This window comes from Zingiber officinale, chromosome 6B (genome assembly GCF_018446385.1).
Source record: "Zingiber officinale cultivar Zhangliang chromosome 6B, Zo_v1.1, whole genome shotgun sequence".
NCBI classification, from domain to species: Eukaryota; Viridiplantae; Streptophyta; class Magnoliopsida; order Zingiberales; family Zingiberaceae; genus Zingiber; species Zingiber officinale.
In genome coordinates this window covers 87840729-87863005 of record NC_055996.1, presented here as the reverse complement: position 1 = coordinate 87863005, position 22277 = coordinate 87840729, and the positions used below count along the sequence as shown (strand labels likewise).

General features: G+C 40.4%; 3 protein-coding genes and 1 pseudogene across 3 annotated transcripts; 2 read left to right on the top strand and 2 right to left on the bottom strand.

The window, feature by feature from the left end:
* The first annotated feature begins 2241 nt into the window (after window positions 1-2241).
* LOC121991215 lies at window positions 2242-8666 on the top strand (annotated as a pseudogene).
* A 1355-nt stretch (window positions 8667-10021) lies between these two features.
* Window positions 10022-12858, top strand: LOC121992989 (uncharacterized TPR repeat-containing protein At1g05150-like). Its single transcript, XM_042547652.1, has one exon. It carries the CDS (start codon window positions 10075-10077, stop codon window positions 12595-12597), a length of 2523 nt encoding a protein of 840 aa, XP_042403586.1. The 5' UTR covers window positions 10022-10074; the 3' UTR covers window positions 12598-12858.
* A 2461-nt stretch (window positions 12859-15319) lies between these two features.
* On the bottom strand, window positions 15320-18843 carry LOC121992988 (probable BOI-related E3 ubiquitin-protein ligase 2). The gene is made up of 4 exons (XM_042547651.1): window positions 18653-18843; window positions 18497-18579; window positions 18104-18405; window positions 15320-16058 (listed from the first exon to the last, which is right to left on the bottom strand). The coding sequence occupies exons 1-4, from the start codon at window positions 18736-18738 to the stop codon at window positions 15537-15539; spliced, it is 993 nt and encodes a 330-aa protein (XP_042403585.1). The 5' UTR covers window positions 18739-18843; the 3' UTR covers window positions 15320-15536.
* A 945-nt stretch (window positions 18844-19788) lies between these two features.
* LOC121990396 (transmembrane emp24 domain-containing protein p24delta3-like) lies at window positions 19789-21827 on the bottom strand. The gene is made up of 4 exons (XM_042544533.1): window positions 21583-21827; window positions 20210-20422; window positions 20051-20127; window positions 19789-19978 (listed from the first exon to the last, which is right to left on the bottom strand). Exons 1-4 carry the CDS (start codon window positions 21805-21807, stop codon window positions 19834-19836), a joined length of 660 nt encoding a protein of 219 aa, XP_042400467.1. The 5' UTR covers window positions 21808-21827; the 3' UTR covers window positions 19789-19833.
* Between the last annotated feature and the right edge of the window lie 450 nt (window positions 21828-22277).

Below are 22277 nucleotides of genomic sequence, written 5' to 3'. Positions count from 1 at the left end.
TGCATCCAAGCCCACGGCTCGTCCCTTAATGTCATCCTTCGCGTATGCCTCGAAGTTGCTTCCCTCGGCGCTTGTCCTTGCTGCCTTGTCTACGGTCCCTTGAATGCCCCATCCTTCACCGGACCCGAAGCCATTAAGCTGAGTCATGTGTGTACCCTGCAAACCTGCACACTCACATACACATATCAAATAATAAGGGTAAAGCTAACTTAAACCCTTTGCACAAACATCAAAACACATGATCACATGGACCATTAGGATTGCTCCAACAAGTATGATATTAAGCAGTGGGATAGACATGGGTAGAGGACTCGTACCTTACATCTTGCACTTGGGAGTTCAGGTTATTTGTGACGTTATGGCGTCCATCATGACCACCTGCGCTCTCTGATTACCTTGGTGAAAAAATTTGGGTTAATAACTTTAAACTCCCTTGTATTTTATAGCAGGTTCTATTTTGCCCCCCCCCCCCCCCTCCTCTATTTAAAAAACTACACTTAACCCTCCTTTGATATAAGTAAAAAAAAAATAATAAATGATCAAAATAACCCTAATCTAAATCAGACTTTTAGAAAAAATGAAAAATAAAAATAATCTCGTTGAAAGGCCCAAAAATCTCACTTATTCCTAGAAAAAATATTCTCACAAAATTTACGCATGCACCAGCATAAATAACAGAAAAATAGCAACTCTAAAAAGGTAATCAGTCAAAAACTCATTCCACCAAACAAAAAAGAACTAGAATTCTAAATTGATAAATCAAAATTAAATAAAGATAGAGTAAAATTTATCATTAAAAAATAAAATGAAGACCCTTCGATGATTTATAAAAATTCATATCCCTGCTAAATTATTTTTATTTTTATTTTTCATTTTCTTCTAAAAGTTTAATTTAGATTTGGGTTATTCTGATCATTTATTTTTTTTTCTTTTTTACTTATGTCAAAGAGAATTAAGTGTAATTTTTTAAATAAAGAGGGACAAAATACAACCTACTATAAAATATAAGGGGATTTAAAATTATTAATCCAACCAATTTTTAGAGAGCCAACAACCTTCGGCAGATGATAAGAACAGGAATAATTAAAAAAGTGTAAAATAAATTTTAGAAAAATAATAAAAAAAATGCTCTTTTTCGATTTTCTCTCATTCTAATTTAGTCCACTGGTCGGAAGATTGAAAGCCCAGCCCAGTAAAGCCTATTGCCTTCCAATTGTGACAGGGAAGCCTGCGTTCGCCTAAACTAGATGCAATGCTTTTCGAATCATCATCGTCATGATTCCACGGGGTCTTTTCTAGGGTTGGAAAAAAATATCGAAATATTAAAAAATTGTACCGAAAAAATATCATATATATCGAAATTTTTGGTATACCGAAAAATTCAGTACGGTATTATACCGTACCGAATTTGTCGGTAACGGTAACGGTAACGGTAACGATTTAAAATATTTCGATATACCAAAATACCGAGTAACTATAGATTAAATGATTAATTTAGATTCCCTAAAGACTAAACCAAATCCTAAACGGCCCCAAACCATGTTCTCTCCTTGCATCGTCGGTGCACACATTACGACTCGCGATTCTTTCCTTCCACAGTTGACCACCGCACGTAGTCGTCGGAGAAGATGCACAACAACTTAGAAACTTCTTCTCCAGCCCTAATTTTTTTTCCCTTCATTGAATCTGAAAAAATCTAATCACCGAGCTCTGTTCTGAGAGTTATACTTATGCAAATTCTTGCCCGATTTTCCGGTGAATTTTAGCTTTTATTTCTTTGGTGGATTTATGATATTTTTAGTAGGGATTGAAGCCTATATGCTTCCCCTATTTTTCCAGCTAGCATTTAGTTATTTCTGGCAAAATTTCGACAAGTCTCCGGCGAGCCATCATCCTGGGACCACTAGCTATTGGTTTAATCTTCAATCTTGTATATTTGGGTCCGAAATCTCAACTCTTGTTCTTATATGATCACTGCCTCCATTACAAGAGAATTATTTTTTATATATTATATATAATATACATATAATTTCGGCATGATAGTATTTTACCGATATCGTACCGACATTTCGGTATACCGAATTCGGTATGGTATTAGTATCATTTCTTAAAATATCGATTTTTTCGGTATGGTATACGGTATTTAATTTTGGGTACGATATATCGTACCGATCCAGGCCTAGTCTTTTTTGTAGGATTCGTTTTCAGGTCTCTTGGGAGCTTCTGCGGTGCGCTGGAGTGGAAGAGAGGAAGGATGTGGCACGAGGCGCGGAGGTCGGAAAGGAAGGTCCATGGCCTGATGGACGCGGCCCGCAAGCGGGCTCAGCGTCGCGCCGTCTACCTCGCCAAGCGTCGGGGTGATTCCCAGCAGTTGCTTCAGGTAGCCAGGACCAGGCGCCGCGTCCACCGCGATGACGGCTTGTACCAAGCTGCGCAGGATCAGCAGGGACGGTATGTTCTCCGCACCTTTCCTCTGATTCGTATTATTCGTTTGGTTTGATTCTTTGGTTCTTTCATGTGTAATGTTTGTTTTTCAATGTAATTTAGAGGCATGCAACTTCTTCTCTCTTTTGCATCAAAAATTTAATCTGCGCGGTGTGATCTGGAAAGCGCCGCCTTTGTGATCGATTAGATTAGGCTTTGCCATTTTAATTGCCATAGTTGATATTAGCAGGAATTGCATTAACTTATTTTTCTTGCTTCTAGGAGTGCTAATTTTGCGATGTTGTGAAGTTGTTGAGATTAACTTCTCCCAATAGATAACTATTTTATGAATATTGTTAGCGCGGCATCCTTCATGTTGTCTGCTCTTTCTAAATCATGACTGTTGGGGTTCAATCAAAATTTCACATTGGAAATATTTGGTAAAGATCATGGGGTTAAAAGGATGCTAAATATTTCCATTGGCTTTAGGCCTTTTGGGGAGAGCTTAAAAGCAAAGTCATGAGGGTCTTGGCTCAAAGTGGACAATATCATGTCATTGTGGAGATATGTGGACATCCTTTGAGCGCAACAAATGGTATCAGAGCCATGATACGAATCAGATACCATGTGGGGTGGCCTTGAACGAAGTTGAGGGTGGGCCCGGAGTATGTCAGGGTTACTGGATGTTCATGGGAGGTCTGGAGCAGGTCAGGGTAATCGGATACTTGTGCGGAAGCAAGTAGGTCAGGATGACCGGATACTCGCGAGGAGGCTTGGAGTAGGTCAAGATGACTGGATGCTTGCGGGAGGCCTGGAGCAGGTTAAGGTGATCGGATGCTCGCAGTGAGGTCCGAAGCAGGTCAAGGTGGTCGAATGCTCGCGGGGAGACCCGAAGTAGGTCAAGGTGACCGGGTGCGGATGTTTGCTGGGAGGCTCAGAGCAGGTCAGAGCGACCAGATGCTCGCAGGGAGCCCCGGACCATGAGAGTAATTGTGGTCCTTCGTTTGAGGGGAGGATTGTTGGGCTGGCCTTGAACGAAATTGAGGGTGGGCCCAGAGTAGGTCAGGGTCACCGGATGTTCGTGGGAGGTCTGGAGCAGGTCAGGGTGATCAGATACTTGTGCGGAAACAAATAGGTCAGGGTGACCGGATACTTGCGGGGAGGCTTGGAGCAGGTCAGGGTGATCGGATACTTGTGCGGAAACAAGTAGGTCAGGATAACCGGATACTTGCGGGGAGGCTTGGAGCTGGTCAGGATGACTGGATGCTTGCGAGAGACCTAGAGTAGGTCAGGGTGACCGGATGCTCGCAGTGAGGTCCGAAGCAGGTCAAGGTGGTCGAATGCTCGCGGGGAGGCCCGGAGTAGGTCAAGGTGACCGGGTGTGGATGCTTGCGGGGAGGCCCAGAGCAGGTCAGAGCGACCAGATGCTCGCGGAGAGCCCCGGACCATAAGAGTAATTGTGGTCCTTCGTTTGAGGGGAGGATTGTTGAGTTCAATTAAAGTCCCACATTGGAAAGATTTGGTAAAGATCATGAAGTTAAAAGGATGCAAGATATCTCCATTGGCTTGTGGCCTTTTGAGGAGAGCCCAAGAGCAAAGCCATGAGAGTCTTGGCCTAAAATGGACAATATCATGTCATTGTGGAGATATGTCGATATCCTTTAGGCGCAACAATAACCACATGTTAGAAGACCCCGTGGGTCATCCGAGATGGCATGGGGCGGAAGTTATTGTAATGAGGTCACCAGATCGAAACTCAGTGACAACGGGGGAATAAATCCCCTATCCCTGTATCCCACCCGGTCCGTCCCATGTTAGCTCGGGTGCTGCGATTTACCTCCTTCATAATGACCGTGGGTCCGGTCGGTGGGGGCCCTGGGGTCGAGAGTTTCACCTTTTACTGCAATAACCACATGTTAGAAACTCTATTTACTTTCTATTGGATTTGACAACTCAATTTAGCGATCCTGTTTTAGTTATAAGATTCCATATTAAAAATCATCGTCTTTATTCTTCATAGAATGGCTTATTAAAGCCTGTGCTTTCACTTTGTGCTTAGAAATAATGTTCCAACTCTCGCATTCAATGAGCGCTTAACAGGGAATCCCCAACATTTTCCTTGTCTTGCAGTTTTAAAGTCCAATGTCGTCTCCCAGTTGTTACAGTTTCCTAGGTAGCTTTTAGATTTCACAATGTGTATATGTCACAGATCTATTACATTTGGCGTCTCTCCAAAACTTGATTGCTTATTATACCAAATCTAGATGACTTGTTATGACTTCTATGCTCTTGATGCAAGAGTCTAATTTGTGATGATTGATGTTAAAGGTAGAATAGAGATTTTACTGCTTGGGTCCAAATGCGAGAACAGCTGCTTGTTAGGTAATAACTGGGGAGAGAACTTTTTACTGATTCACTACTGTCATTGCTGTCCATTATTTGATTAGTTGCAACATAGCTACTTCACTAGTTGGAATCTTGATGTATTTGTATTTCTACGGGTTTCTTTGAATATTCCAGTTCTTTTACTTAATCTTTCTTTTCCATCATTGTTCTTGTTGTAGGATACCATGGAATGGGAAGCAAGATGTATTGATTGATAGGTGAATACTTTCATGAATTTAATCACAATGTTTGCCAGTCATGATAGACCTTTTTTCTTCTTTTTTCTGTGCAGATTTGATGGCCAAGCACTGCTTGATTTTATTCGAGATCATAGTTCCCGTAATAATCATTTTCAACAGAAAACTGAGGAGGAGGAAGTAGAAGAGTTTGTTAATTTCGAGCGTTACCGGGATTTAATTAAACTTCAGCGTAGAGGATGTCTGTAGTTTTTGGCTCTCCCATATCATGATTTTAAAGATTTTGTTATGTTACAGTTAATTTAAAAATTCTGATGTCTATATTAATTTGGGTTTTTTTAATATAATCTGAAATTCCCTAGGATACGGTCAAATATATAATAAAGAATTTCTCTACAGTTTCTGATGAAGATGGTTTGCAACATGTTCACCAAGAGTTGGAGGAGAAAAACACACTTTCATTTCCGTTTGAGAGCTATCGAGCACATCAATGTTCAAGAGCCCCAGACGACTTAGAGGGAGGAACCGATCCCTAGCTAGCAGTAGTCCCGGAACGTTGAACGACCCATTCAAATCCATCACCAAAGCGGCCTCTAGCGGGGGTAGCACAACAACACCAAGAGTCTCGTACACACGTGATCCAATATGTGGAGGCTAAGCAAGGAAGATCTATCGAAAGATGACAATGGGCACAGCTTTTCTGCTCGATTTATCGGGTGACGACATACAACACCAGAGACTGTTACAATCTAAAACCGAAGCTCCGTCAAACAGCTTCATCAAGATCGCACTGTCGGGCCCTATCCCTTGACTGACACCATCACACTTCATGTTGATCCTGCATCTTCTTTGTCTCTTGAACAAGAAAATAATACTAAAATATTGTGACAATCATCAACAATGAGATAGGATGTTATCTAACTTCATGTTGTAGCAGTCTGAAGATGTGGGTGATGATTCTTATTAGCGTAGGCAAACTATTGTCTGCCCTCATGTGAACCATAGGATCAATTACTATAGTCTGACAATGGCATGCATTCTCAAATTAGCAGTATATTTCGAAGATGAAAGTAATTGGACTAAGGCAATTAAGGCCATCAGTACGATGAGTTTTATCTTTTTTGTCTTCCGTAAGTAGGTGGATAAATATTTTAAAAGACGCTAATCTGTCCTGGTTTATTGTTTGACTTCTTGTTTTTGTTTATTCCTTTTTATTCCAGCAACTCCTCGTCATCAGCAATTGCAAAACTCAGCAAAAACCCTATTCGGGGTTTATCAAAAATTCAACTAGGCAAGAAAGAGGAAACTCCTCCAGAACGACTCAAAAGGATAATGAGTAAACAGGGAAAATTTTTAAAATATGTATAAACAGTAAAGTTATTAAAAAATATGCATAATTAAAACTTTTTACAAATATAGATGAGAGGACTTCATATTCGAGATTTAAATACCGATTTTTATTTTTTTTATTTCTTTCCTTAAATTCCGGGATTTAAATCCCGGATATGAATGAATTACCGGGATTTAAATCCCGGTAACTTTTTTTTTTATTTTTTTTATAAATGGTTTCTTTTTTTCATTGCTTAAGTTTTATTTTAAAAAAAATTATAATTATTAATTTTATGTTGTGCCCATGTGCTATGGTCCTATTACAAAGCTAAAGTTTCATTTGCATGACGCGGCTCCATGCATATTTTCAATGTTTGAATCAGGCTCTTATTTTCAAGGTAGTTTGGGACTTGATTATTTTACTCCTTCTACAAATATTTTTGCTCCATTTCAAATGGAACGCATGTCCACAATGTCTAACCTCCAATCAGTAGATATATCTAGTATGCGTTCTCATTTATCTGAAGCTAATGATGATGATCCATAAGAGGACAATCATGGGGATGACGAAGAGGCTGGAAATGATGCACATAACGACGCTATAGTCCAACAATCACATGAGCAGAATATGGGTGGTAGAATTCCTTTTCTCAGACGATTCCTTCCACACCGAAATCGTCGACGTCCGAGATGTGATACCGATTGTATATAATTTGTAGCATAAATATTTTTATATTTAGACGTGACAATCTTTCTACCAATAATATAAATGTCGATTTTCCTTATATTTATATGTGATAATCTTAAATATATTTATTAAATCTCATAATATCTTTTATTTTCAATTTATTGAAATTATTTTCTAATATAACTTATAATATATTTAATAAATATAAATATAATTTATTATTATTATTTAAACATTTGTTAATAAAACAAATTAACTTGGTAAAAGAAATTATAAACAATTATTACGAATTTAATTTTTTTTAAAAAAATAAAACTTAAGCAAATGAAAAAAAGAAATCATTTGTAAAAAAAATTAAAAAAAATTACCGGGATTTAAATCCTGGTAATTCATTCATATCCGGGATTTAAATCCCGGAATATTAGGAAAGAAATTAAAAAAAAAATAAGAACCGGGATTTAAATCCAAGTCCTCTCATCTAAATTTGTAAAAAATTTTAATTTTATCTATTTTTTAATAACTTTACTGTTTATACCTATTTTAAAAATTTTCCCGAGTAAACAACTCAATAAACAAAGTAAGGTTTCTGACTCATGTGCCAGAGCTACCTGGGTTTTCTGAAATATATTTCTTTCCTTCTTGGGTTTTCTTCAAAACATATTACTTTCATCATTTCATGATTAATGACTTTACTGTAATACTGAGGTTTTATCCATATTATACTAGAACTTTATGATGTGGCTGCTCATGGATTTCTACTGTAGTTCGGAAAGACACTGTTGCTGAGATGGCTAAAAAGCGAGAGCTGGAAAGACAACGACAGGAAAAGCTTGCTGAAGCAAGCAGGATAAGACAGTACGGTCATCATAGTCGTTGTAGAAGTAGAAGTTACAGCTCTTCTCCACCAAGGTACTTATACATTATTGATAACTAGATTTTGAGTATGAAATTGTATTGAGAATTCTGTATTTGTGCTTTTGATGTGTTCGTTACCCTTCTTACCATTGAACTGGTTCTGGACTGAATGATTGTTTACTTGTGGGCCAACTTTGAATGATGATTCAAAGAGACATTGTCGTCTTAATATTCTGTTATGACAACCTACATTTGAGGCTACGTTTCCCCTCTCGGTGGGTTTCAGACTAGTATTGGTGATTTTATGCTTATGTTCCCTTTTCCCGATACAAACAAACCCATTAATACCAATGAAGAATAAGTTTACAATTCTCTCTCATGAATTTTCCTTATTTTGCTCCACCTTGTGCAGTCGGTGGCGCCATAGTTGAAGCCACAGTAGAAGCAGGAGCCCAAGAAGATAATATTCGAGATCACGGTCACATTCTCGATCTCATTCCCCAAGGTAACTGGCATCTTTTGGCAATCTCTGTTAAGCAATACAGAACTTGCGTTATGCAGATCTGGACATTTGGTTCCAGGTAGAGGAGCCGAACCAAGTTCTGCAGCATTTTCCTGTTAAGCTGTTAAAGATATACATGGAATTCCCGTCTTGTGAGCTCCTCATCTGCTATCACTCTTTGATATGGAACGCTAAACATATCTTGGATGAGAATGTTGCTTATCGTGTAGCTACACGGATGGATAGTTTTCAAATTTGTTGTAAACGCAGAATTTATTCACGTTAACTCATTTCATTTTCTTAGTTTCCTCTTTAGTTATAGGCATTATGAGGATATGCAGTCCCCAAACAAAAGTGGAGTGTGATAGTTAAGTGTCGACCACCCTTTCCAGAAACTAGTTGAACTTGCAAGTCTTGCAAAGTTTACATGTGATATTATTCTTTCATATTGTTAGTTTTTATATAATCAATCAGATGTGATAGAATTTTGTTAGTTTATTTTACTCATTAAAATATTATCTTAATCAAATTATTATTCAAAAATAAAATTAAAATAATATAAAATTATTATAATAGAAGTCAGCAACTAATTTTTTAGAAGCTAGTAATTAAGTTTTACACATAGTATAAACTAACATATAATTTATACATCAACTTTTACCTATTGTATAAGCTACATGGTAATTTCTATCCGATTGAGTCATTAGATAATGTAAAAATATTTTAGTAAGTTTGTGTTAAATGTGACCTTCATTGGATTTTAATTAGAAATGGAAGGTTCATCGGACGATTTTGGGAGTGCTCTTTTAATTTTTATCCAAATTTAATTATATTTTTCGAAATTAGTTCAAAGGGATAGCAAAGAAAAACTCCAAGTTAAGGAATAAGAAAAAAAAAACACAGACAGGCAAAAGCGTAGGTAGCGTGCATTCCGTGAACGAAATGACCCGATCGAAAACGACGAAAACAACAGGTTGGCAATTCCCCCCACTTCTCAATCCGCCCGCACGCGATTTGTTGTGGCTCAATCCATAGGCGACGCCAACCTCCTTTTCGTTATATTCAATTTTCATTTAAAAATATTTAAAAAGTATTTTAAAATTATAATGTCATAGAACACAAAGTTTATTTTTTTTTTTAAATTTTTAAAAAATAATACTACACAGCCCACATCATCCTGCAACAGCATGTCCTTTCTTTTACCCCGTCACTTGTTATTCCTGGGTCCCACCTGTCGATCCAATCCCTGCGGCCTTTAACTGTGCGTCGAGATGTAGGTACGCCGTGTGGTTAGCTCTTTAATTATAGCTGTCATGATTCATATCCTTCGCTCCTCCGCCTCAATAGGTCAATTTAGTGAACGTGGCACCCGGGAATCGCGAAGAAGTCCATTCAATGAGAAAAAGGTACGAGTGTGGGTAAGTAATTTGGGTACGTGAAGGATATAATGTCCGAGAATTTTCGTTTTGGTAAAACGGTTAAGTTCCGTAATAATTGGCAAAATGATTTAAATTACTTAAAATGTTGATTAAGAATTAAATAAAATTAAATCTGGATGTCTTCCAAGTAATCCAATCCATTCCACTTCGCATTTCTCTTCTCTTCTCGCTTCACGGGAAAAAGGAGGGAGCGAGGGCGAGAGGGGGGGGGGGGGTGGGAAGGCAGCTCAAATTTTGGGGTTTTGGTGACGAGAGATGGCGGCGGCTGGCGGCGTCGGTGGACGAGGAACGCGGGCGGAGAAGGTGCGGCGGATCTTCGAACGGTTCGATGTTAATGGCGACGGGGGGTTGAATCGCGAGGAGATGGCGGCGTTGGTGGTCTCTGTTAATCCCCGTGTAAAGTTCAGCGATGGCCAAATCTCCGCCATCCTTGATGAGGTCTTCCGCACCTACGCGGACTTCATTGCCGCCCAGGACGTCGGCCTCACTCTCCCTGGCCTCATCCGAACCTACGACGATGGTGCGGGCGACGTTGACCGTGACTTCGACGCCTTGGGGCTGAGCCTATCGGCTGATGCGGGAGGTGAAGAAAGCGACTCGGCTGGTGCAGCCTCTGACGCCGCTGTGGCCTCGGCATCCTCCTCCACTCCCCCGGCTGCCGCTGGCATCCTCTTCGATGATGGTCTCCTGGCTTCCGCCTCCGCTCCCAAGCTTCCGCCGCCTCACGCTGCCGCGCCTCCATGGGCGGCGTCCGCCAACCATGGCATCGCCTTTGACTCCTCGTGGACCCTCCTAGATGACCTTGAGATCCTCGTCAAGCGTCTGCGTTCCAAGCAACTCCAGAGGGCCGCTACTGGGGGCGCCGGCAGCAACGATAACAACAACAATAGCCTCTTTGACTCCTTCTCCGAGGCTGGGTGGTCGCGGGAGATCAGCGGGCCTTCGGATTCCTCTGAGCGGCGGATCTCGTGGGACGATAAAAGCCGCGATTACCTTACTTTTGTAAAGGAGGTAGCCCTCCTCCGTGGCCGTGCTGACGCCGCTAGATCCAGGGAGGAGGCTTTTGACAACCACATGGTCCTCGGCCGGGGACTCTACGAGCACCAGCTCTTCCGTGAATCTCTTATTAGCTTTCGCCGCCTCTGCGAACTCCGTCCCACTGATGCCCGCGCCCACTTTCGCGCTGGAAATGCTCTCTATGCCATCGGCCGCCACGCTGATGCCAAAGAAGAATTTTTACTGGCCTTGGAGGCCGCCGAGGCTGGGGGGACCCAATCCGCTGAAATCCTCCCTCAGATCCATGTCAACCTCGGCATCGCCATGGAAGCAGAAGGCATGATCCTGGGTGCCTGCGAGCACTACCGGGAAGCTGCTATACTTTGTCCCACCCATTTCAGGGCCCTGAAGCTTCTTGGAAGTGCACTGTTCGGTGTTGGAGAGAACCGTGCTGCCGAGAAGGCTTTGGAGGAGGCAATTTTCCTGCAGCAGGACTATGCAGACGCGCACTGTGATCTTGGTTCTGCCCTTCATGCCATGGGGGAGGACGAGAGAGCGACTCAGGAGTTCCAGAAGGCCATTGATTTGAAGCCTGGTCATGTGGATGCGCTGTATAACCTCGGAGGCCTGTTCATGGATGCAGGCCGATTTCCAAGGGCGTCGGAGATGTTCACCAGAGTTTTGAGCGTGCGGCCAAACCACTGGCGGGCACAGTTAAACAAGGCGGTAGCATTATTAGGAGCTGGGGAGTCGGACGAAGCAAAGCGGGCGCTTAAGGAAGCATTTAAAATGACACAAAGGGTCGAGGTGTATGATGCGATTGCACATCTCAAGGTTCTTCAGAAGAAGAAGAAGCCCAATGGGAGTGGCACGGAAAGTGAAAGGACATACCTTGTCATTGAGCCATCAAAATTCAAGAGGGCCGGGAGAAAGACTGTTCTAAGGCAGGATTTGGCAGTTGCGTTGGATATCAGGGCTTTCCAGAGGGTTGCAAGGCTTAATCATTGTGATGTGGATCTCTTGAAGAAAGAGATGAATGAGACTGATGTTCCCATATCCTATTCTGGTACTGGGGAACCTGAAAAATCAATCAGGAAAGCTGCCTTGGAAGTCATTCTTCGAAGGTTACTTCAGTTCCTCAAACCTGAAACATTCCAAGGAGCTATAAAAGCAATAAACGAGAAGGTTCTCTCTGTACTTGATGCCACTGGTTCAGGGAGGTTGGATTTGGGGATGTTCTTTGCCATCCTTGCTCCTCTTCTCTCTGGTCCTACTGAGAAGCGGAAGAGGGCTATATTTGATTCACTTCTATGGAGGCCTAGCAATGAAGGTGGGGTAACCATCAGGAGGAGTGATGCAATTACCTATATAAAACTTCTACGGGCTGTTTACATCCCCTCTCATGGTGTCAGTGACATGTTGGAGGTTCATGGAGAATCAGATCCCTCAATGGTGTCATACTGTGAGTTTCTTGAGATGTTCAACGATCCAGATTGGGGTTTTGGGATCTTAGACACATTGATTAAGCTTGAAGCTGGTGACCGAATACGCCATGGTCGGCGCAGCTGCTCTGTATGCCAGTACCCAATAATAGGATCAAGATTCACAGAGATAAAGCTTCATTTCAGCTTGTGCAGCCGTTGCTACGGTGAAGGGAAAGTGCCATCAAATTTCAAGCAAGAAGAATTTTTGTTTAAAGAGTACGGAAATGAATCCGAAGCTATGAAAGATATGTGTAGGTGTTTTAATATGCATTCTGCGAGCTTGCAAGTTGATGCTTAATTAGGTAAAATCTTTGTACAATCTGTAATTGAAGTTGACCTCATGTTCCTACATATTTCTTACTAAGTTGTGAGCATCTACATCTGTCAACTGTGGTCCTTTGTAAATTAAGTGTATTTTAAGGTAGGTATATCTTTCTTATTAGTTCATGGACACTAGTAATTCTTTGGTTATAAATGTTTGACAGTTACCAATGCAATTATTGTTTGGCATTCATCTCCTGTCCTTCTTCAAGAATTATCTCATGTCCTAATTACAGCATCATTGTGTGTTCATGCTTGTTCTACCTCTTGGTTGTTGTTATTGTTGCTATAGCATTCCCATTAGATGTATTCCCTTTGGAGCTAAGGGGGTGTTTGGTTGATGAGTTTGGGAATGAGGGAATGGAATGATAGTGAAAGATGGTATTTGGATTGTGGGTTTGGGAATGATAATTTGGGAATGATTTTTAGATTTATGGGAATCAATCAAACTCATATAACTAGGTGAGTTTCATTTCCATTCTCATTGCCATTACACCTTATTATCAAACCCATACCCATAGTCATTCCCATCATTTAATCAAACGCCATCTAAATCTTAAGGTAGGAAGTTTGTATTCTAATACTCTCTTCTCTATTACATTCTTATCATCAATATCTGGAATCACAAAATATTGTATGTATGTCACAGCTGACAGCAAAGAAATATAGATATTGCAACTAGAAAATTTCTGATTTCTTGCCTAGAGAAGCTGTATTCCAGTAACTTTTTATGTCAGTTTCATAATTTACTATTGATTGATATTTAATTGCATATGATCCGGTGATAAGGACGGAGGATCTTCGTTGGCGGAGGGTCAACGACACGTGGAAATCAAAAGTCAAGAAAGTCAACTCAGAGACCTGCCGACCGGACCGAGCGGGCCTACCGACCGGGCACCGAATGCCGACCGGCCGTGAATCCCCCGGACCGAATGAGAGACAACCCGACTAGGGGTTGAGTTTCCGATGCTCAAGGTAAAAAGGTTTCAAGGGTCGAGCGGGCTGTCCGTTCGGCCGGCGCACAAGGCAACACAAACAGGGGCAGTCTCATCCGAGCATATGATCGATGCATAAGTGATATGCCTGCCGAGCGGCTGATCCGCTCGGCCCTGGAACAGACAGGGAACGCAAGAGGACAAAGGAGACAGAGGATAACATCATCCTCGAGACACCTGCCGCCGACGAGCAGCAGAGTTGACGGCCGAGCCGTACACAGAATCATACGGCGGAAGCTTCCACTGTCACATCCGGGATATGCTCGGACGATTGCGGAATGGCGCCAGAGGTACTTTTCTGACACAGACTTGTTAAGGTATGTTTGGGGAAGCATGCACGTATCGGGAAACGTGCCCGCGCTTCCCCGGGGTCCTATATAAAGACCCCAGACGTCGACGAAGGTATGCACACATCTCTACTGTAGTCTCGTTACGCTGCCTCTCTCGTTGCGTGACTTGAGCGTCGGAGGGCCGTCGGAGGGCCGTCGGAGGGAAACCCCTCCCGGCTCGGCTTCCTTGCAGGTTCATCGGAGAGCTACACCACCAGTTGGAGACAGCGGAGCGTGCCACGTCCCCAGCGTCAGTCGACTCAGCGCTCGGACAGGATAAGTATATATATTAGACACTCCTTTTAACTTGTGTACTAAGCATGTCTGCTGTTAGTGCCATTGATCTCTGTGTAGAAACTTTGTGGATTGTTCATGATATCATTTTTTTTCCGATATTGCTTCTGTCTTTACTTGCAAGTTAGATGATATTGATTCATAACTGTGAAGGTGTATCATGGCTAGGTATCTTATTGGAGTGGTAGCCTGTTTGAAAATTCTTGTGTGCATAAATTAATCACCAGTTTGTATTTTTTTTCCTGGGATAAGCAAATATCTGAAACACGAACAACAAAGATTCAAGGAAACGAAGACAAAAACACTGGTATCGACCTTGTTTTTTCTTGTTTGTGTGTGTGTTGAGAATGGTTCTAATTTTCTATTAGGAATTTTTGAAAGTATTTCTGTTTTTTTTCTGGAAACGTATTTCCCAGGGCATTTGTTTAGTTCTACTTCTACGGACCTGCGAAAGGCAATCCTAAGAGCGATTTGACGCTTGTCAAACACTGATTATTTTCCATGCTACTTCCGTTGATATAATTAGAAAGAGATAAATTGAGAAATAATTTGGGTAAAAATTAAAATACCGTCTCAAATTATGCAAATCGTCAAGAGTAATTATGTAGCAACTACTTATGTACCTGTTATAATTATTTTAAAGTGATTTTAATCAAAATAATATTGATAAAGTTTAAATGATTTTAACTAATTAAGAAAGAGTATTTTAAATATAATAATATTAATTTATAATTTATATTTTTTAAAAAAAAAATTAGGCTCTGTAGAGACTTTGTGGATTGTAATCTAACTAAAAAACTTAGTTAAAGAATAAAATTTATGCAACTAATCTCAAATAGTTAGGAAAGCTAATCTTGGATGATGTTTTGTTGAAAAGGAACCAAACATAAAGACAGCACAAGAACGTTGAAAGGAAGAAAGAAGAGACGTTAAAGGAACAACCATCATTCTGTTCAACGTTTACACAAGAAAAAGATGCAGAACAACAATAAAGGATTGTCGATACCTCATTTCAAATTCTGATTTTTGATTGGTTTGGCCACCAATTCTCAATTTAGCTGAACTGCATCAGATGACCAGATAAAGAACACATCCGAAGAAACATCAGAATTTTCTATCTCAAGTTTGATATGCAAGACTAAATGACGCAGTTCGACTCTAACGAAACACACCACAGTAACATATTTAAATACAACAGAGCATAAAAGTCTGATTTATCGTTGTCCTTTTAATTTGGGAGATGGAGATATTCACAACTATTGCAGACAAGGTGGGTAGCATCTCCAGGAGGCCTTTGATCACATATAGATCTCCATGCCAATCAATTTAGAGGCGCGACACAATGGGCAGAAACTAAGCTTGCCTTCACATTCTTTGCAGAGGCATAGGTGCCGGCAGGGCAATAAAAGCATGCAAATGTCATTTGTGCCGCACACCTTACACACCTTAGACTCCATATCGTTGTCCTGCTTCAACATCAATTGCAAACCCATGTCCCCGTTGCAACACGAGGCTGCATCATCGACCTCGCTATCTCCACACCCTTCCTTTGTGTCTTTTCTCTGAGCGTATAGTTGCTCGAGATTATATTTGAGGGAATTTATCAAGCTCTCATTGTACTTTGCCCTTTGCTGCCATGTGCTTGCTTCCAGGGCCAACTGCTTCAACTGTTCCTCGAGCTCTGCGTTCCTCTTGTTTATGCCGTCCATTTCTGATTCTTTCTCTCTTACCTTCCTCCGGATCTTCTCCTCCAATGAAGCTAGAGTTTGAAATTGTTTCATCTGAAGCTTCTCCATTATTGATTTCTTCAGACGCTCACCCTGCACATTTTGACAGGTGTACAAGTGGATTCTTACAAATGACAGTTCTGAATGCAAATGTTGCTGCTTAAAAACTGCAGTTTTGCAGATTAAAGAGGGTATGAAATGTAAAAACACTTATATTGAACTGAGTTGTTCAATTTCAAGCTTAGCAATTTGCCAGATATATGTACTGCAATATTAATTGAATCTATTATTCAACAAGAACCGATATTAATGAAGATATTGTTAATAAGATAAAGAATGCAAGGTCGAAATGGAAAAGGGCTTAATGAATCTTACGAGAACAACAACCAAGCCTTATCTCACTAGATGAATCTTAAGTGAAAAAAAATTAAACGTTGTTGTACAACCATCTATACTTATGGACTGAAAGAAAATAACACATACAACAAGTTATATAACAAATATGAGAATACTGAAAGCATACGCATGAAGATACTAGAAAAGCTAGAGTAATATATATATATACCCTGCACACCCATGGGCAACCCTCACAGGTCCGAGCACCCCGATTCTATGCTGCGCACCTCGAAGTGTGTGCATGTGCGGTGCACAACATTTGGGGTTTGGCTTTAGGGTTTATGAGTTAAGATATTGAGTCTAAAAAATTTTCAAACAAAAAAAATGCTCATAAGCGAATTCCAATATATATATATATATATATATATATATATATATATATACACACACACACACACGAGAAGATTAAGCATAATTCCAATAGATGATAAAATGAGAAAAAATAGATTGAGATTGTTTTGATATGCTCAAAGATAACAAATAGCTTTTATTGTTTGAGGAGTTTGAATCTATTAGAATGGCAGTAAGAAAAGTGCAAGGGGGAGAGGGAGGCCTAAGAAAATATTAATTGATGTAATGAAAAAATTATTAAACTGAATATTACCAGTGATATAGCCTTCCATAAAGCTCAATGGAGGGAAAAATTGATTAAGCCAACCCTAAATAGTTGAGTTGATGATGCAATGATACACCAGAAGATAAACTATTATAAATTACAAAATAATAAGTGAACTAGAAACAGAGATGAACAAGGAGTTTATAGTTTGCCAAGCTAGAAATAGAAGAATCAAAGGCCGGAAAGCTGATTACAATATGGATTGGCAATTTCACCAATGACCCATCAGCTCTTTTTCGAGTATTGACTTACGTTGAATTTCTTTTGGAGAGGAATAACTGTCAAGGTGTATAACACATTCCGTTTCAAAATTATTTCGAGGACAGTATCTCCAATCAAATCTATTGATAATTAACTTATCCTATGGAATCAGATGAAATTGTAACTGAAAGCATCCAAAATGCAATTAGAAATTAGCCGATTGTAAATCAAAGCAACAACACCAATATCACCTGTTACTCCATGATTCACAATCAAATACTGGATCAAGTAAAATCTGGTACTTGCCGCATGCCAACAAAATTATTACACGGTAGAAGATTTCCTACTTCAGACATCTAAAGGGATTTCCCTTTCATTGAAATATCAAAAGCATATCAGTCAGAGTTTGTTTCCTTCATCAGGAAATTTTTTCATGACCTCTTAATAAGCTCCTCCGAGTGCTGGATTTGAAAAGATTACATGTCCATATGCTTTTCCATCAGACCAAAATGAAAGTAAAAAAACAAAATAGAAAGAAGTACTTCACAATGAATCATGATAGCAACAACTCAGTGAATTAATTAGCAACTTGAATTATTGGGTCGTCTTTCAAGTTACTCAGTACAAACTTCACAAACTAAGATTTCTAATTTAAAGAAACTATAAGCCATAAATTCTAATTGGAACAGCCAGTGAAGTGCAGCGCTGAAGAAAAACATTAAGTCAATCAAGTCACATAAAGTTGCTCGTGCAGAATCATATGAATAAAAAAACTTTTCCATCAACCAGGCTCTAGTGAGCAGTCAAATAGTCAATTAGATTGCTCAAAAAAAAAATCCACGAAAATATAGGAGAAAATGAATATGAACCACTGGAACCATAAATAGTACTAAACTCATAGAAGCAGGCAATGAAACATACTGACCTCAAGCTTGATGAACTGATCCATATCTGCATCCATTCTTTGCATCTCGCGATTGATGTCCTGGTCGAAGGTCGGGAGAAGTAGAAGCTGTGACTCCCCAGACGAAGCCGCAATTCTCCGATCATCAAGCGAGAGACCTAATCCCGTGGACACCGACCCGGTATGAAGGAAATCAATGGATGATATCTGGGAGTTCTCCAGAAGATCCTGCTCCTTGATCCGCTTCCTCATGGGCTCCCAGCCGTTCGATCCTCCATCCACCACCGTCCCAGCGCCTGGGGCGAGGCCCATAACACGGCCGACTGACAAAGCAGAACCCAGAAAAGGAAGGATTTTTAACACTGGATGAACCATAATGAAACCCTAGTAATCGGAAAGAGGAAACGTGAGTACCAGCGTGATGGGTAGGATCGGCTAAGGCAGCGGAGCTGAAATCGACAGGAGCGGAGATTTGGCCATTGATCGGCACGAAATTCCTGAAATTTTCAGGTTGATCCTTGGAGTTGCCGATGAGGAAAAAATGAAAGTAAGAAAGGAAAAGTGGGACACCTGAATGGGATTCCCAGCTGTTGCTGCTGCTGCTGCTGCGCCGGAGGCTGCGGCTGTTGAAGGTGGTGGTGGGAGAAGAAGGCCATGAGCACGCCAAGCGATTGGGCAGGAAAAGGAAGACGACGACAACGACGAGAAAAAGAGAGAGAGGAGAGAAAGAGGAAAGAAACGATTGTTGGGGACGGGAATGAATGCGAATGACCAAGGATGTGCGGCGTTGGACAGCAAACAGGATTCTCTCGGCATAACGCGTCAAGCTGCTAGCTCACGGACCCGTTTCGGGCCGGCCCAATCTGCTCCAACAAAACTGCTTCGCCCAAACGACGACCCAAAATAATTTATTTAAATTCAAAAATTAAAAATTAAAAAAATCCCTCTCATATCGTGGCAAAAGGTGATTGACTCATTCCAACATCCCCGTCATTCCGTCCCTAAACCAGGAGAAGATAACATTCCCGTCAATTCGTCCCTAAACCAGGAGAAGATAAATCACAGATAACTAATAGCTCAAACAATGACTAATACATAGAGGAGGGCGGTAATCTGACTACTATGACCCCTAAATTTTATAATAATACAATCTTACACATTAGCCACTAATATATCCTGGAGGATTAAAAAAAATAACCCTCTCTCACAGCGCCAGACGGTGGAGAGATACTCTCAGTTCAGCAAATTTATATAAATACTCGAAACTCGCTCACCTTCAAAATATTCCTTCCTATTGGAATCAAACTATAATCCTCTTAATTATTCCCTTAAATACTTTATCATTTCATGGCATCTACGGGAGCTTCGTTCTTTTATTTTTTTTTAATAATCCAAATATTTGAGTGGGTAGATCTGTAGTCCGGCTCCCGTATCCCAAAAAAGAATCTATTGTAATTTTCCCTGATCGAATAAATTCAGAATATAGACATTGAATTTATTCAACTAATTTCCTGAAATACAGAGACTTCATGTCCCAGAAACAGAACCAGATTCCCAGAAAGAGACAAACGATGCGCAATATATTGTTTACTGCCAGTTTTCCCAGGACTTGGACACCTCAGTGATTGCGTGTTCCAAGGCCATATTATAGACAAAACAAAAGTTAAGATTAAAATTAACAATACTGAAACCAACAAAATGAAATTTTTTTTTTTTTATTTTTCGACATGGAATGGAGCTTAAAGAAATAATTAGATGAGCTTCTTTTTAAGAAAGAAACCTTTCAGATGCCACAACTGCAATGTAGAAACAACTATACAAACGCCAAGGGACAAAATACTGAACGTTGCAACTCGATTATTTGTTTTCTCGCTCAGATCCCTCATGCTTGCTTCTCTGAAAAACAAAAAATCATGATTTTGTATGCAACAATAGAGAGAATTCATGAGTTCAAGGCCCAGAGTTTACCTCTTTCTGAGATACAACAAATTTTCATGAATCACCTCCACGGCTTCCTCTAGCTTCCTCAGCTCAAGCTCAACACCCTGGGGAAAATAAGTGGAACTATTCAAAATGAAGTTTTTCTACAGGACAGTTCGTAGTAGCAGTTTATCGGTTAACTCAGACCTCAATTTTTTCTATCTTAGCAATGTTTCCCCAGTCCTTTGCTGCAATGCCGATTTTCCAGTTGATGCTAACGCTTGCTCCAGTTCTTCCACTGTGATGAGGATCAAGCCAGAAACATGCCGGATAGTTGCCCGGGTCATCGGCAGTGAAGCCAAAGTGACCTGCTGTAACATTTTCCTTGTGATGAAGTATATCTCCGTTCGGGGAAGTTACCTGAAATGAAAAAAAGGCAAATCTGTTGATATCGATGATTATCTGATTTGCAGGTAATTGAGGCTTCAAATGTTCATATACTAGAATGGTGAAGTCCACAACATTTGCAACTGCGATACATGGAGAAGCAGTTTTGTTCAGTTTCTATTAATCTGTGAAGACTTGCCCAATGAGCAACTGCAAACAATCTTTCCATGAGTAACTGAAGGCTGAATTATAAGAATTACATGGTAATGCCACTAAAAGAACTTGTAGGGAAATTCCACCATTGAATCCCATATTCAATTTACTAATCAGTAGCCAATGAATCAAAAGTAAGAAATAGTTACAAATGGATAACTATCAAACATAGCTATTAATTCAGAAGTAATGTAGGAAAACAAGAAAAATGGATAGCATAGCAACTAGCAAGAGTAAGTTAGCAAACTCTGTTTCTGAGGAACCAAGGCTTGATCTCAAACTTGTAATTCACTCTGCCAGTTTCATGTCAGGAAGTGTGACTAATTTGAGCCTCCTTATTTTTCTGATTAGGATAGAACAATGCAGATAGGTGTAATACAGTGTTCTTCCATGAAAAGCAATGTCGTGATTCTTATCATATAAGAAAGAAATTTCAACATCCAAATCACCAGCTGCAATTCTTATCAGATAGAGATAGTTGGACTCTTCATCTACCCTCAATGTACTCGCATCCAACACTCTGTCCAATTACGAAAATGCACATCAAAATTGAGTGTTTAGTCATATTGTATTAATTGTTAAATGATAATATGTGATTGCCATTTCCTAACAGATTAAACTTTCACATGATTACCTAAAATGAATCTTGACCATATTCTGGGAAAGAGGTAGAAAATGTGATCCAAGTTGTGTAGATAGTTAATCGAGTTCCATAATCACGCACTCATTATCTTATATGTGTGTCATAAAACTGTGAGAAACCTAAATGTAAGACAATCTAAAATCTCAACCAGTTGATAGTATGAAGCAAACCCTATGCCGTCCTGTCTCGCTATGAGCGACTAATTCGTGTTCCATCAAGATAATACCCTAAAAACGACTGAGCGACGAACAAATTGGCTACGAGTTTAGAGGCATCAAAATCAAAGATTTCCCACAAATAAGGGGCGATGATCAAAAGGGAGCCGAGAGGGAAGCACCTTGACGGTGACGGAGGGCGCCATCTGCGGATCGCCCTCGTGGACGATGGCGTAGTCCGCCAAGGCGACGACGCCGGCGTGGATTTCCTCCGACACGCATTTCATCGCATGCGGCGGCAGGCTCAGCCACAGCGCTGCGGCGGATTGCGACCATTCGATTAGGATCAAGACTGAGCATAGCAGCATCGCGGCGGTCGGCGGAATCGCCTTGCCTCTCGTCCCCATCTCTCTCGCGCGCTCTCCTCGGCAGCGATATTTGTTTCGACCGCACGCTCCTTTATGTGCGTACGGGGAGTCCGGAAATGTTAATCGGGCCGGGCTGATTATAATACATAGTGTTGAACAATTGGGCTTTACTACTTGTTGGCGGCTTTACTACTTGTTGGCCTATTACATTTTCAAATGTTTTATGATATTTTGCATAGTGGTTATCGAACTATTAATGAATTAAAATGTTAGAATAATTCCATTTTGGTGCATATCATGAACCATGCGTATTGCACTACCCTTTCTTCAATAACACACTCAACATTAAATTATATTTAAACGATAATTGTATTTATTAATCAAATCATTAAACACTAAAATAATAACTTTTTAGTGTATAATGAATCATCTTGGGACTATACCGTTGTTGTTGTGACGTCGTTTGTCTTCGTTGTTATTGGAAAAAAAAAAAAAGAGGCATCATAAGG

Coding starts and splice junctions, on each gene's coding strand:
- LOC121992989 (XM_042547652.1), top strand. CDS start 10,075: ATGGCGGCGGCTGGCGGCGTCGGTGGACGAGGAACGCGGGCGGAGAAG.
- LOC121990396 (XM_042544533.1), bottom strand. CDS start 21,807: ATGGGGACGAGAGGCAAGGCGATTCCGCCGACCGCCGCGATGCTGCTA. Junction 20,128..20,209: donor CTAAGATAGAAAAAATTGAG/GTCTGAGTTAAC, acceptor TATTTTCCCCAG/GGTGTTGAGCTTGAGCTGAG. Junction 19,979..20,050: donor TTGTTGTATCTCAGAAAGAG/GTAAACTCTGGG, acceptor TTTGTTTTTCAG/AGAAGCAAGCATGAGGGATC.
- LOC121992988 (XM_042547651.1), bottom strand. CDS start 18,738: ATGGCCTTCTTCTCCCACCACCACCTTCAACAGCCGCAGCCTCCGGCG. Junction 18,406..18,496: donor CGATCCTACCCATCACGCTG/GTACTCACGTTT, acceptor CTGCTTTGTCAG/TCGGCCGTGTTATGGGCCTC. Junction 16,059..18,103: donor ATCAGTTCATCAAGCTTGAG/GTCAGTATGTTT, acceptor CAAAATGTGCAG/GGTGAGCGTCTGAAGAAATC.